Source organism: Gekko japonicus, unplaced genomic scaffold (assembly GCF_001447785.1).
Source record: "Gekko japonicus isolate JY-2015 unplaced genomic scaffold, Gekko_japonicus_V1.1 scaffold1945, whole genome shotgun sequence".
NCBI classification, from domain to species: Eukaryota; Metazoa; Chordata; class Lepidosauria; order Squamata; family Gekkonidae; genus Gekko; species Gekko japonicus.
In genome coordinates this window covers 239585-252651 of record NW_015171562.1, presented here as the reverse complement: position 1 = coordinate 252651, position 13067 = coordinate 239585, and the positions used below count along the sequence as shown (strand labels likewise).

Below are 13067 nucleotides of genomic sequence, written 5' to 3'. Positions count from 1 at the left end.
GAGCGGGAAAGTGAATTCCACCAATGTGGACGACCGACCACGGGCCTGCGGCACTACGATTGCCGGCTTAGCGCCCACTGTGTGGTCAATGCAAAGCGCCCCAAGCTCAAGTGGCTTATTTAGAGCCAATATAACATAACATAACAACAAACGTAAAATAACATAAAACCAAACTGCTTGTGTGACCACAGCCATAAGCTATGTTGCTGCTGTACCTCACGAGGACCACGACTAAGAGCAGCAGCAGCAGCAGCAGCATCTTCCTCCCCATCCCTTCCTCTAAGGAGGCCACACCGGAAGGGAGGGGAGGGGAGGGGAGGGGAGGGGAAGGGCAGCAGAGGATGGGCAGGCGGCAGTTCTTCCAGGCCAGACTTGCCCCAGAGGTGGTGAAGCCACTTAGTGGTTTTAAAGAAAGTCAGCCATGGAGAGTTGCCAGCATTACTCTCTCAGAAGTGAGCCAGCAGCTGCCACCATGAATGCACATCCATCTGAAAGGCCAACTAGCACCAAGCAGAAAGCAGTGCAAAGCCAGAAGAGGACAGAACGCAGTCACCATGTGCCCGCAATTTCTGTGGATTACAGGAGCACACAACAATGCACACGAGAAGCTTCGCCATCTGCACAGGGGCTGCTCCACGCAGTGGAAGGGGGGCAACCTATCCCAGTGGATCAGGCAGTGGAGCACATGCAGGACTTCGAATACAGGAGCTCCCAGAGGCCTTATGAGAAAGACGTTGCTGCCTCTCTGATCAAGCAGAGTCTGTCCTTCATTTTCTTCCCTTCCCCCAGAGCACACACAGAAATACCCTGTTCCCTCTGCCACGATGCCACGGGGCCTGGGCACCCCACACAAAGATGAAGCCGAGAACTCTTGGATCAGAAAGGAAAAGCGGGCGTTGGTTACGGTGAATATTCCAGGCCTTAGTGAGAAAGATCAAGATGGGCAGAGCCATGTCTGTCTGTCGCAGCAGAAAAGAGCCAGAGCCCAGGAGCACCTGAAAGACTCTCACAAGATCTGTGGCCGGGGAGGAGCCTTCGGGAGTCACGTGGCTCCCTCCTCCAGAAAGTCACTGCTCGCTTCAGAAGGAAGGCAGACTATAAATAACATAAAAGCAACAGGGTTCCCGCTGAAATCACAAATCCCCTCCTCACCTGTGATGGTGATCTTTGCCGACCACTTAGATGTCCCATCCAAAACGCTTTGTTTGGCTGCCTTTGTGTGCTGCACAAAATCTTCCTTGGGGATCAGGAACACTTCCCGGATCAATTCAAACACTTCCGGTCGGTTTCTCTCTCGGATCTTCATTTGTTCCTTCATGGCTGTAATAATATTCTGGGTTTTATCTTCAGCACCATGCTTTGAACTCTTTTCTGCTGCCCCTGAGAAGAACAGATGACGACACATATGTCAACAGCTTACTGCTTACGACATAAATAATCCATACATATTCTTGATGATTAACGATGATGTTGAAATCTGGAAAAAATAGATTCTAGGGTCAAATCATACCATGCAGACCACAACATAAACCAAGGTTCCTAGCAGCTGACATGTACAAATGTCATTATCTGCACCTACCAGAACCTATCAGCTTCCAGAAAGATTATCACTTGTAGGTAGGGAGTGTGACTGGTTCTTCTATATCCCAAGACAATATTTTCCAGAGTGAAGTCAGCAGAGTTTGCTCAATCCTAACAATATCCAAGACCACTCTGGTCTTTCTCCTGTAAACTGTTCCTAGAGAAAAACTGATGGTTCCTAAGGGAACTTGTTACCCATGCAACGTAATAGGCTCCCTAATGAAATTTACAGTTTGCCTCTCAATATAGCCCCTTCCCTGCCTGGACAGAGAGCAAGAGACAACCCACAGAAGGCTGGGTCTGATGGAAGCCAAGGGTCTCTGGAAAACAACAACAACACCCCCACCTGCCTGGCTGCAGCTCAGGAAGCGTTAAGCAACTGCTTAACCAGCAGAGCCATCAGAATGACCACTTGGCAGTAACTTCCCCTCATTTCTAATCTTCGTACCCAGGACAAGGAACAGCCAAGTGACTCCCAAGAGAGCCTCCACATCAAAGAGCCGCACGAGAGTGGAAGGAACTGATTTACTGCGACTCAAAACTACAAGACGTCCTACAGCCCCTTGAAGTCTAACAGCACATCTATTATGGCTCAAAGCTTTCTTGCAGTCTAGTTAGCCAATTTGATCAAACACATAAAAACCATTTGGTGGGCTCACATACAACGGAAGAGAAAGCATTTCTCCCTGCAAAGCTCAAAGATAAGCAAAACCCAGAAGAGGCTGCCTAATTAACGAAAGCAGCAGGAGGCAGCCCAAAGAACACAGTCCGGAGAAATGCCAGTCCGACGGAGGACTCAGCTCCAACTCAGCCATGCGGCCATCGACACGGCTTTGTGCTGAAGCTGAAATCTCAGGCGAGACAGGCTCGGGGGTCCTGGGGGGAAGAAATCCTGTCCCTGCACCCTGGTGGCTGTCCGGTGCCCTGTCTAATGGGCCTGTTATTCCCTCACACCTATAAAAGAGCAATACACGTTTAACGTCTGTGCCAATTTACAATGTGTGCATTGAGTTCCAGTCACTATGAGTCACCATGGAAGATGTTGCCTGGAAGTGCAGGCACAATATGTCCAAAGAACCCTCACCCCGCTGCGCTGTAGCAGAAACGACTTGCTTTGGGAGAGGCACGCAGAAGGCCCAAGATCCAGACCTCTGCCGGAGACACTGGAGACCTGGCACCACCCCCGAGGAGGAGGAGGAGGGACCACCGAGCGTGGGGGACCCACGGCCAGGAGTCTGTGTCTTCTCCCCTCCAGGCGGACCCGTCAGAGAGCCACTCCTCCCTGAAACCTACTCTGCGCCTCACCCCACTCCCCAGAGGGCTTACAGGAGCCCATCCCCCAAAGCCCACCCCCACCTCTGTCCGTAAGCCTGAGACACCTCTGTCCCCCTGGGCTAGCCTTGAGAAATGGGGTGGGAGGGGGGTGGAGGCTGCCTGTGAATCCAGAGCATCCCGAAGGCATGTGCCAAATACTTACTCTGCAGGCAATCAGCATTGAGGAGGTCCTGGCACTTCTCGTGGCATTTGACCCCACACTCGGTGCACTTCATCCCTTGCCTGGCAATGCCCCAAAGGAGACCTTCGCATTCATAGCAGTAGGTGGGGGCAGTGGCTGTCCACACGTCAAAGTAATGTGGGGTGGTGGAGGATATGGGGTAGAGGAGAGCCTGCAGGGTCTTCCTGAAGACGTGCATCTTCTGCCAGTGGGACACGACGACACATTTTTAGAGAGAGGGAGAGGGAGAGGGAGGGAGAGAGAGAGAGAGGATTAAACCAAGAAAGCGACTCACAGCTTGAATCATTCCTTCGAGCAGGACCAGACTCCTCTCGTGAAGCTTTTAATGGAATCTGCAGACCCAGAGCCCCCTGTGCCAGCCACCCCATCCATCAGCTGAGATCGCCTCTACTCATCGGGCGGGAGGGAGCCGAGAGGCCCCCCGGGACTGAGCTGAGACTGGAACTTTTGGGAGAGAAGAGTCCCATAGGGCAAATGGCGAACAATTCATTAATGATCACGGGAAGATTCCCAGGCACATGGAAACAATGTTTCAGGGTTTCCTCCTTTTTCCCATGCCACTGGCACGTAATTGGAAGTCTAGTGGCCGAAACTGAGCTCCGGCCGGGAAAACAAATGCAAAGGAGGAGGATATACGTCATGGAACAGTCGGGAGAGCCGCTGATGGCAAAGGCAGTGATCCTCGGAATACTGGGACTGCTGCTGGGTGGGGAGCCACCTGTGGACTTCCCTGAGGCGCACCGGTTCACATGGAGGAGTGGTCACTCTGGCGTGGCTCGAGAACCACACAGCCAGGTGATGCCGGGCCTTGGTGCCCGCTGGCCCCATTTCCAGGGCGATGTTGCCTCTTCTGCTTCGCTTTGTTCTGGTGGTGCATGAGCCACTCTTCTCATTGGCCCGGAGCAGACCCTGGCAGTTTCCCGCACGGTCCCACTGCCGTCCTCTGCCGGGAGCAGCAGGTGCCTGGGGCTATGCAAGCAAAAAGCAGGTTGCTTACCAGTAACTGGTGATCTTCGAGTGGTCATCTGTGCATTCATACCCATGGGATTCAGTGCGCACGCGCTGGATCGATCGGTGCTGTAGCAAGCTCTTTCAACAGATTTTCGCGCCCAGTCCCTCGGGCATGCGCAGGAACCCCACCGCGCATGCCCAGAGGGGTGGGCGCAGACATCCCGCCAGTTCCTTCAAACCGCCGCAAATCAACCCCTGTTAAAAATGTAGAAGCTGACAGCAGCGGGGAAGGAGGGCGGGTGGTGTGAATGCACAGATGACCACTCGAAGATCACCAGTTACTGGTAAGCAACCTGCTTATCTTCGATGTGGTGTCTGTGCTTCACACCCATGGGAGATTAGCGAGCAGTGGCCTACCTGGAGGAGGGTGCTGGCAGGTTCTTTACTGCGTAGCCAAAGATAGAATGTGGCTGTTTAGCGAGTAGGTAACATAGATGGATCAGACCTACAATCCACTTTGACAGGCGCTGAGCCGTGATGCGAGTACCCAGCCTTGGTGAAGCGTACAAGACAAATAGTTGTCAGTCTCGTCTAGTTGGGTGCGTTCTATTGAGATAGAACAGGAGAGCCCGCTTCACATCTAAAGTGTGTAATAATTTGTCCTCCGCTGATGTTGGATTTGGGAAGAAGTCAGGGAGGAAGACCTCCGCCTGCAGAAAGGACAGATAAGGGGTATCATGCCGGAAAGCTAATATTTCTCCCACTCGCCTAGCCGAGGTAATGGCAATTAAAAAGGCCGTTTTCCATGCTAGAAGTTTGAGGTCGCATGTTGCAAGTGGCTCAAAGGGCTTCCTCGTGAGCTGGCGGAGAACTAGAGGAAGGTCCCAGGGAGCGACTGGAGTTTTGACAGGAGGATAGAGATGCAATAAACCTTTTAAAAAACATTTTGAAATTGGATGTGAAAACAAAGTACATCCATCAACTGGAACATGGTAGGCCGAAACAGCGGCCAAATAATGAATGGGAAAGTCCCGAGTCAGCTAAGGAGAGGAGGAATCGAAAAACTCTTTCGAGACCCACTGAGGTGGCTCGAGGGGCGTCATCACCTAGGGAAGAACAGAACCTTCGCCATTTATAATCGTAGGACCTCCGCGTAGTAGGCTTCCTTGAATTCCACAGGACGTTCGCTACGCGGGTGGAGAAGCCGGTGATGTTATTCTCCATGATGAGTTGGGGTACGCCTCTGCCAGGACCTCAACCAAGTGCGTGGATGGTATGGTTGTCTTGCAGAGGATGAGACTCCTAGAGCTCAAGACGCCTTTATGCTTTTATCTAACTCCTGTAGAGCAGAATCCGTAGTGGCATTGAAAAGCCCCAGGCCATCGAAGGGAAGGTCTTCCACATAAGATCTGGTATCTATTGGCAGATTAGTGTTGCGGAGCCAGGAATGTCTTCTGAGAGCTATTTTATTTATTTATTTATTTATTTAACATTCGACTTTTACTCCGCTCGAACCCCTCCCACGGGGTCTCTGAGCGGCTTACATAGTAGATCACCCCTATCTATGGGCACATATATTATTAGGGGTGGCTGCCTACCAGCACCCAGTGGGATATGGCTTGATGTTTCGTCAGCTCGGCTCGGCTCTCAGCGTCAGCTCGGCCTCTCCCATCCGCTTTCTTCAGGCTCCTCAGTGGTCTTTTTGGAGTCGGCGGGCCCATCGACGCGTAGATTGCATTAGCGCGGCTCTGGCTCCGTCCCTCAGGCTCCGCCCTGCCTGCGCCGCTGCGTCTTCGCACCTCTCGTCGCTGGTCCACCGCTTGATGTTACGTCTTCTTACTTCCGCTCGCCACCTCGACCACCGCCATTCCATGCCGCTCCGCCGCCGCCGCTCGCCAACTCACCGCTGCTGGGGTTTCCACTTTACCTCCCGATGGAGGGGGGTGCTCCCTGCCTTCTAAGGCAGGTACCCAGTCATCTACTCGTTAGTTGTTACGGCTTTCGATCCGCTGGGTGGGCGGGAGCTAGGACTAGGGCCGGGTGCTCACCCCGGCCACGGTGGGTCTCGAACAGCCTTACAGGCTGTTCGCTAGATGTTAAGGCAGGTGTTTTACTCCCTGCGCCACTGCTCCCTGTGCTTCCATCGTTCTGGAAGACGCCTCAAGGACATGTTTAGTAGTGCTGAGCTGTTGTTTTGCCAACACCATGCCTTCTTTTTGTATGACTGGCTGCTTGAAGTTTGTCGTCTGGGAGGTGGCTGAGAAGTTCTGAGAACCGTTCCCAAAGAGTATATTGATATCGGTTCATACAGGCCAGGTAATTAGCCTTGACTCCTAACGCTCCCGTGGAGTAGAAGCGCCTGCCAAAGGCATCTAATTTCTTACCTTCCTTGTCAGAAGGTGCGGAATGAGTCCTCTTGGATTTGGAGGAAGATGTTATCACCATCGAGTTAGGCTGAGGGTGCGAGAAGAGGAATTCGGCATCTGCCTCTTGGACCCTGTGCATGTGGTCCAGTCATCTCGTGGACACAGGGGCAAACGAAGGTTTTAGCCATGGTGTCTTTGCCGCTTGCAGAAGGACTGAAGACATAGGCAATGCCAAGGTGGAAGAGGTATCAAGCTGAACTATATCATAAACTGCATCTGTTGCCTGTGGATGTTGCTGGACAACAGAGAGGCCTAAAGAGTGGGCCATTCTTTTGACCAAATCTGTGTATGACGTAAGGTTGTCAGATGGGGATACGGGTAAGTCCTCAACGACATCCTGGTTGGGGGGATTTATGGTCAGGAGAGGTATGAGCATCAGATGCCTCCATATCTGAGTCCTCTTCTATGATGTCAGAGAAGTCTTGTTGTGGCATTTGGACCGATGTGTCCTGTTGACAAGTTATGGGTTTATGACGGTCGGGAGGAGCAAGTTTGCTGCCGCAACCCCTGCACCTGTTGAAAAAGCCCCACTTCTTCTCCATAAAAGAAGCGAAGAAGAGGGAACGTTGGGGGGGGGGTAGCCCAAAGGCCTGAGGTAATCGGTAGACTCCCCCTCAAGAAAAAATAATTTTTTAAAGCTTTTTTGAAGAACAAACAACTAAAAAAGAAAAATAGAGTAAGGAAATAATTCCGAAGAGCTGAGGTGAAGAGCCACAAGCGAACCGATCTGACCGACGAAAAAGAGGTCTACTCAACGCGGCGGTAAGAAAGGAACTGGCAGGATGTCCGCGCCCACCCCTCTGGGCACGTGCGGTGGGGTTCCTGTGCATGCCCGAGGGACTGGGCATGAAAATCTGTTAAAAGAGCTTGCTACAGCACCGATTGATCCAGCGTGTGCGCACTGAATCCCATGGGTGTGAAGACAGAGACCACGTCGAAGATCGATGAGGCACCCCATCCCATGAACACACAAAGCTGCCTTAGACTGAAGCAGTCCCCTTGTACGTCAGTGTCACATCTTCTCAGAGTGGCAGAGGCTCTCCAGGGTCTCAGGCGGAGGACTTTCACGTCACCTACTGCCACATTCTTTAACGGGAGGTGCCTCTGGGGACTGAACCCAGGGCCTTCTGCATGCCAGGCAGAAACTCTACCACTGAGCCATGGCCCCTCCCTCACCAGGCGACTGTGCTGACTGCCCACAAGGAACCTTTGTTTCCCGACACTCATAATGAGATCCAAGGGAAGGATACAGAGAATCTCTCGCCAGTGATGCCTGAGGAAAGTGGGCAAGGACACTAGTCTTGTCTTGTCTATTGATCAATCGTTTTTCCATCCCACCTTTCTCCAAGGAACTCAGGGCAGCCTGCCCGGTTCCCTCCTCTCTGTTTTATTGGCACAACAGCCCTGTCAGAGAGGTTAGGCCGTGTGCATCTGACGGGCCCAAGGGCACACAGTGAGGTCTTCTGGCAGGGTGGGGGACTGGAAGCAAGGCCTCCTCCCCCCAAGAGCCAGAGTAACCTCTACGTCCGACTGGCTTCCTGGGTGATGATGGCCGCTCATCTGAATGTTGTGGCTACGGAGAAGGAGGACCCGTGAGAAAAACGTCTTTCAGTTCGGAAGCTCAGATTTCAGATTTTCTGTCTGCAACTATTTCCAAAATAAGGACTCCCTCAGTCAGGTAGTTTTGTACAGGAGGTTTGGAAACAGCCAAACTGCAGGGTCGAGGGGTTACAAAACGCAGGAAATACAAGGTGAAATGCAATCGTGCCATTCAAACATAATTGAGGAAAATGCAGAAACCACTGCACTGGCTGTGCTAAGCTAGTTAGCACCTGTACTGGGTGGGTTTTCTTAAGACAGTCACAATTATAGCGAAATAAAAATCCTAAGCCCCAGTGCAAACGAAGGAGACTTGAAAGGATCGTGCTGGGGGGGCTCTGCTTGCGGAATATTGCAGGTCTGAATGTCAGATTTGACTCCTTTTTAAAAAAATACTACCTTTGCCATCCTGGACTGAATTTGACATGATGACATTTCACTTGGCACTTCCTACATTTTAATGGCCCCCTGATCCTGCCACACACACATCCAACCTCTTTAATAAAATGACTGCGTGGTGGGGACCCACTCACTGCATCTGGGGACGTGTTACGTTGGAATAACATTTTGTTAGTCTGGAAGATGCCACAATACTCCCCCCCCCCACCTGCCACACTTAAAACAGCACACCTAGACTGGTACTGATGGAGGAACTCCCAGCTAGAAATATCACAAAAGAGGGATTTTTAAAATGTCTTTATACTGAGAAAGTTAACAGAAGCCACACACTTTTCTGCCCGGCAAAGGTTTTATTAAAAAAAACAGGCATGAAAACTATGGAGGACATAAATTCATACAATATGCTATGAGGTAAACTGTCATCACAATCTGTTTTCAGACTAGGCTAACTCTACATTATGCATCGTTTAGGAAAGGCATGCTGAAAGGTCGTATTCGTTTGAAGTCAGAAGGCACGTGGCAGACAACAGGGCGCACACGAGGAAAGCAGTGGGCCTCTTCTAAGGGCCATCCCTCGTGCCCCGTCGATGGGCGGGGGTGGCAAGGAGTGGTGTCAGGCCCCACTCCCCCCGGGTGGGGGGGGTGTGCCCCTTTCCTCTCACTCTCCACTCCTACAACGACTCCAGCATTGAATAGTATGGGGGATCAGATCCAACCCTGCAGAACCCCACCGGCCAACAGCCACGGGGCAGAGCAAGGATCCCCCAGCATTACCTCTTGAGAGTAAACCCCCGGATAGGTCCTGAACCACCGTAACACAGTGGGCCCCTTGGGGACAGCGCTGGCAGGCGTCTCAGTAGGGCACTACGGCCGATAGTACTGAAGGCCACTCAGAGACCCAGCAGAACTAGTGGGGTTTTTATAATAGTTGATTTATTCATTCTGTAAGCTGCCTTGAGTTCCTCAAGACAGAAAGGCGACTAATAAATGTTTTAAATGAAATAAACCAACAAATAAGCTCTGCTTTCCTGCAGTGAATGAGGTTTGGACGGCGGGTGGACGGGGGGCGGGACATTGACCTCCGTGGTGAGGACACGGGTGGCACGCTCCACTGGTAGGCATAAGGACATCAGGGCCTGTACAATGGAGCTCTTCTACCAGGTCTTGACTAGGAGCCACCACTGATGAATGTCCCATCGTGAGCTAACTATGCCACGGCCCTGTTATAACGTCGGATAGTCTTTTCTAACTGGATGGTGTACAGGAAACCGCCGCCATCTGTTTGCACTGTTTGTACTAGCACTTTATGTAATTGTTTTAATTATGAATTTTATAATATTTATTGATCTTATTGTATATTGACTTATGTAAGCCGCCTTGAGCCAAGGCAGGGTATAAATTGGAAGTAAATATAAATAAATAAATAAAATAAGCGGGCTGAACTGACACCAGACATATGCAAAGGTGGACAGGCGGGACACATTATATTGCCTTTGGGGACGGCCAACAGACAAAGAGGGGGCACGTCTCGCAAGCACAGTGACTCTGCTCCCACAGGCAGCCTCTTGCAGAGCCGGGAGTGAACTCTGAGATGCACATGAACAAAACCTTGGGATTTAACTGGCACGGCTGTCTCAATGTCCAGAAAGTCCGGCAGCCTTTGGGGGACACGCAGGATGAAGGTCATCTCGGTCCACTGTTTCATCTCAGCTCTACAAGCTCTGCCATAAGCCGACGCACTATACTGCACACACCCCAGCTCCCCAGTTACAGGGGGGAGAACAGGGACGTTCTCATTCCAGAGTGTGTTCCCGACACATGGGAGGAAGTTTCTGAACACTCGACAAGGGCAGTTCCACATACACTTCATTGCAGTAGTCAAGCCTGGGTATTCCCAGAAGGGGAAGAGTTGGAGAAAGGCATTTTATGCAACAAGTTTTATTTCAAGCCAGTCTCCTTACTAGGTGCTCTGCAACTGGCAAAGACACTTTTCAGCATTAACCGTTTCTCTCAGGGGCTAAACAATATGGCTAAGAAAACAGGCCTTGAGATTAAAAAAGGACTATTCTATTTTAAAAATCTGGCTCAAGTAAAATTAGCCCAAGAAGATGCACCATCAACAGGCCTTCTTACCAAGAGCTTGGCATGCAGGGGACCCACACACACACACACACCACAGAAGCTCAGCCCTGCGGGAACGCAGGATGGGCAGCAAAGGCCAGACAGTGCCACAGACCTGGTGCAAACCAAGGGGGACAGGAGTGCTGCATTCCCTCTAAGATGAGTTACTGTGAGCTAGCTCACACTTTTTTAGCCTCCGGCTCACACATTTTTGTCTTCGCTCAGGAAGGACGGCTCCAGAGCAAGCTAACTTATGCAGTAGCCGAATCGCTCGCTCACAGCTTTGTTGCCAGTAGCTCACAAAGTAGAATTTTTGTTCACAAGACTCCAAAGCTTAGAGGGAGCATTGGCATGCACCCTCCTTCTGAGTCCCAGAGGGCCTCATTTGCAGAAATGATATTTTTAGGGCTGTAGACAGTGGGCTGAAATCTTCATGACAGTCAAGAATCACTAAAGTATTTGTAAATTCTATTGAAAATGTTTATGTTTCCTCTGGGAATCAATTGGCTACATGACATTCAGATATCATCAGGATCATGAGATGATACCAGACGAGCAGGAGTCATTATTTCCAGTAACAAGACAATGCTGTAGCACTGGTCGGGGGGGGGGGGATGGCGCCAAGTGAAGAAGAGGCAGTAGGCTGCTATGATAAAAGGAAGAGACAGACACTTGTGTCTGAAGAGGGATATTTCAGTTTCCTTTCCTGCCGAAAATGTGTGCGAGAGAACATTTGGCACAGCCCTGCTCTCTACAGGGAGAGCAAGCGGCATGCAGAGACTGATTCTGCCCTCATTAAGCACACCTCAGCTGGCTGACCTTCAAAATAGTGTCCTGAAAATCGCCTTCCTGACAGCACACGGATCTGCAAGATCTGCTTCACTGCCCCGTGGAACCAAACCCCAGTGAATGGGGATCATCACGAGGACCTGCACGAGGTGGAAAGGTGTGTGCCCCCATGTGGGAGAGACAGCACTAAGGCCAGGCCACAAATTACGGAGAACACAGGGTCACCGTCAGATGTGATGTGCTGGTTCTCCTGAATTCCTGCGCGTGGGTGACCAACAGGACCAATGGCATGCATGGAGAAGGGTCTTCGGTCCCTCCCCCTTGCTATGTTCCTGACCTGAAACGGCCAGTGGGGTGGCAGTAGTTAGCCCAACGGAGAAGCCTGCCTGTCGCCCTCCCTTTTAGCCCTTTCTGTATAATTCGTTAATGGGGTGTGCGTGTGAGTTCCACCGAATGTCCTGTTTTCTGATGAATGGCATTTTGTTCTAACATCATTTTATACCTTCTTCTTAACAAACCAAACATTTTTTGGAAAAAAGAGGGCAAACCTAAGGGCGGAACACTGCCCGCCATCCTCGCCCGCCCCAGTCTCGCAGAGAACTAATTTTTAGGCTTTGGGGGTTCCATCTTCCACACGTCATATGCAGCTCCAGCCAAACATGACGCACCTCTCACAACGGGACAATTCCTTGTGTTCCTGATGAACCGAGGTGTTGCCTTTGCTGGGGCAGGGGGGGGCGGCTCTACGCAGAGGCCTTTCCTTCAGCTGCTCTCTCCGCTCCCCCCCCACTCCAAGGTCTTCTCCCTGCATGGCTTTCAAGGGCCTGAGAGCTGAGGCCATGGTTCTCCAGCGTCAGGGGCCAAGGGTGGCGTGCTCCCAAGCCTGATGGGTCGCATCTGCCAGAAGATGCTGACGGCTCACCCAGCCGGCCTCTTCCGAGGGATGCAGTACAAGAAGTTGCTACTGTTGTCCTGAACCCGCTGGCGGGAGAGACCCACTTCAGGTGACCACCCTCTAGTGCCCCCTCTACAGTCAGGCCAGGGCAGGGGGAGCTTATTCTTCCAGACCCCCATCAGCCACGGAGCCTCCCCCGAGGCCCTCCCCCGGGGGGGGGGGGAGAGGCGGCAGCAAAACATCCCGTTCCGCTGAAAAGCACAGCAGCCGTTCTTCAGAACAATGACAACAAAGGCCCTGGCACCCTGGTGGCACCGCTCTTGGTAGCACTTGCAACCACAGACAGGAGGCAGACCTTTGCACCAAAGGAGCGGACAATGAGCTTGGAACAGAAGAGAGGCCCCTTACCAGTTCTTCGTTGTTCAGGGATGTCCGGATGACCATGGCAAGCGACACGCCAGACTTCCGCGCAGCAAGGGTCTGTCCGAGGCAAAAGTACAGGGTCAGTACGTAGGAGAACAACCACGAGGGGGACTCTCTCCCACAGGGTTCACTGCCTACCCCTCGTGCTGCCTCTGCCCCACCAAACCCTGCCCATTCTTACCCTGTATATTTGGCTGTCTACCCCGGAATGAAACACACAACATGTCACCTTCAGGACTTTCCCTATCTCTTTAAAGTCTCTAAATCTCAGAGCTAGGTGCGCAGAAAACAAAGGCACCAATTAGGAGACTATGAATGTGGTGGTGGCGGCAGGGGCTGCAAACATGAGCTAGGCACTGGTGATCAA

General features: G+C 51.8%; 1 protein-coding gene across 1 annotated transcript in view; it reads right to left on the bottom strand.

Annotated features, from left to right (window-relative positions):
- The window catches only part of UNC13C (unc-13 homolog C (C. elegans)), a 107293-nt gene that overhangs the window by 52006 nt on the left and 42220 nt on the right, over nt 1-13067 (bottom strand). Inside the window, exons 6-8 of the mRNA XM_015419745.1 lie at nt 12686-12757; nt 3059-3278; nt 1153-1380 (exon numbers count right to left, since the gene is read on the bottom strand). Of these exons, the coding sequence (XP_015275231.1) occupies nt 1153-1380; nt 3059-3278; nt 12686-12757 (520 nt within the window). The remainder of the gene's footprint in view (nt 1-1152; nt 1381-3058; nt 3279-12685; nt 12758-13067) is intronic.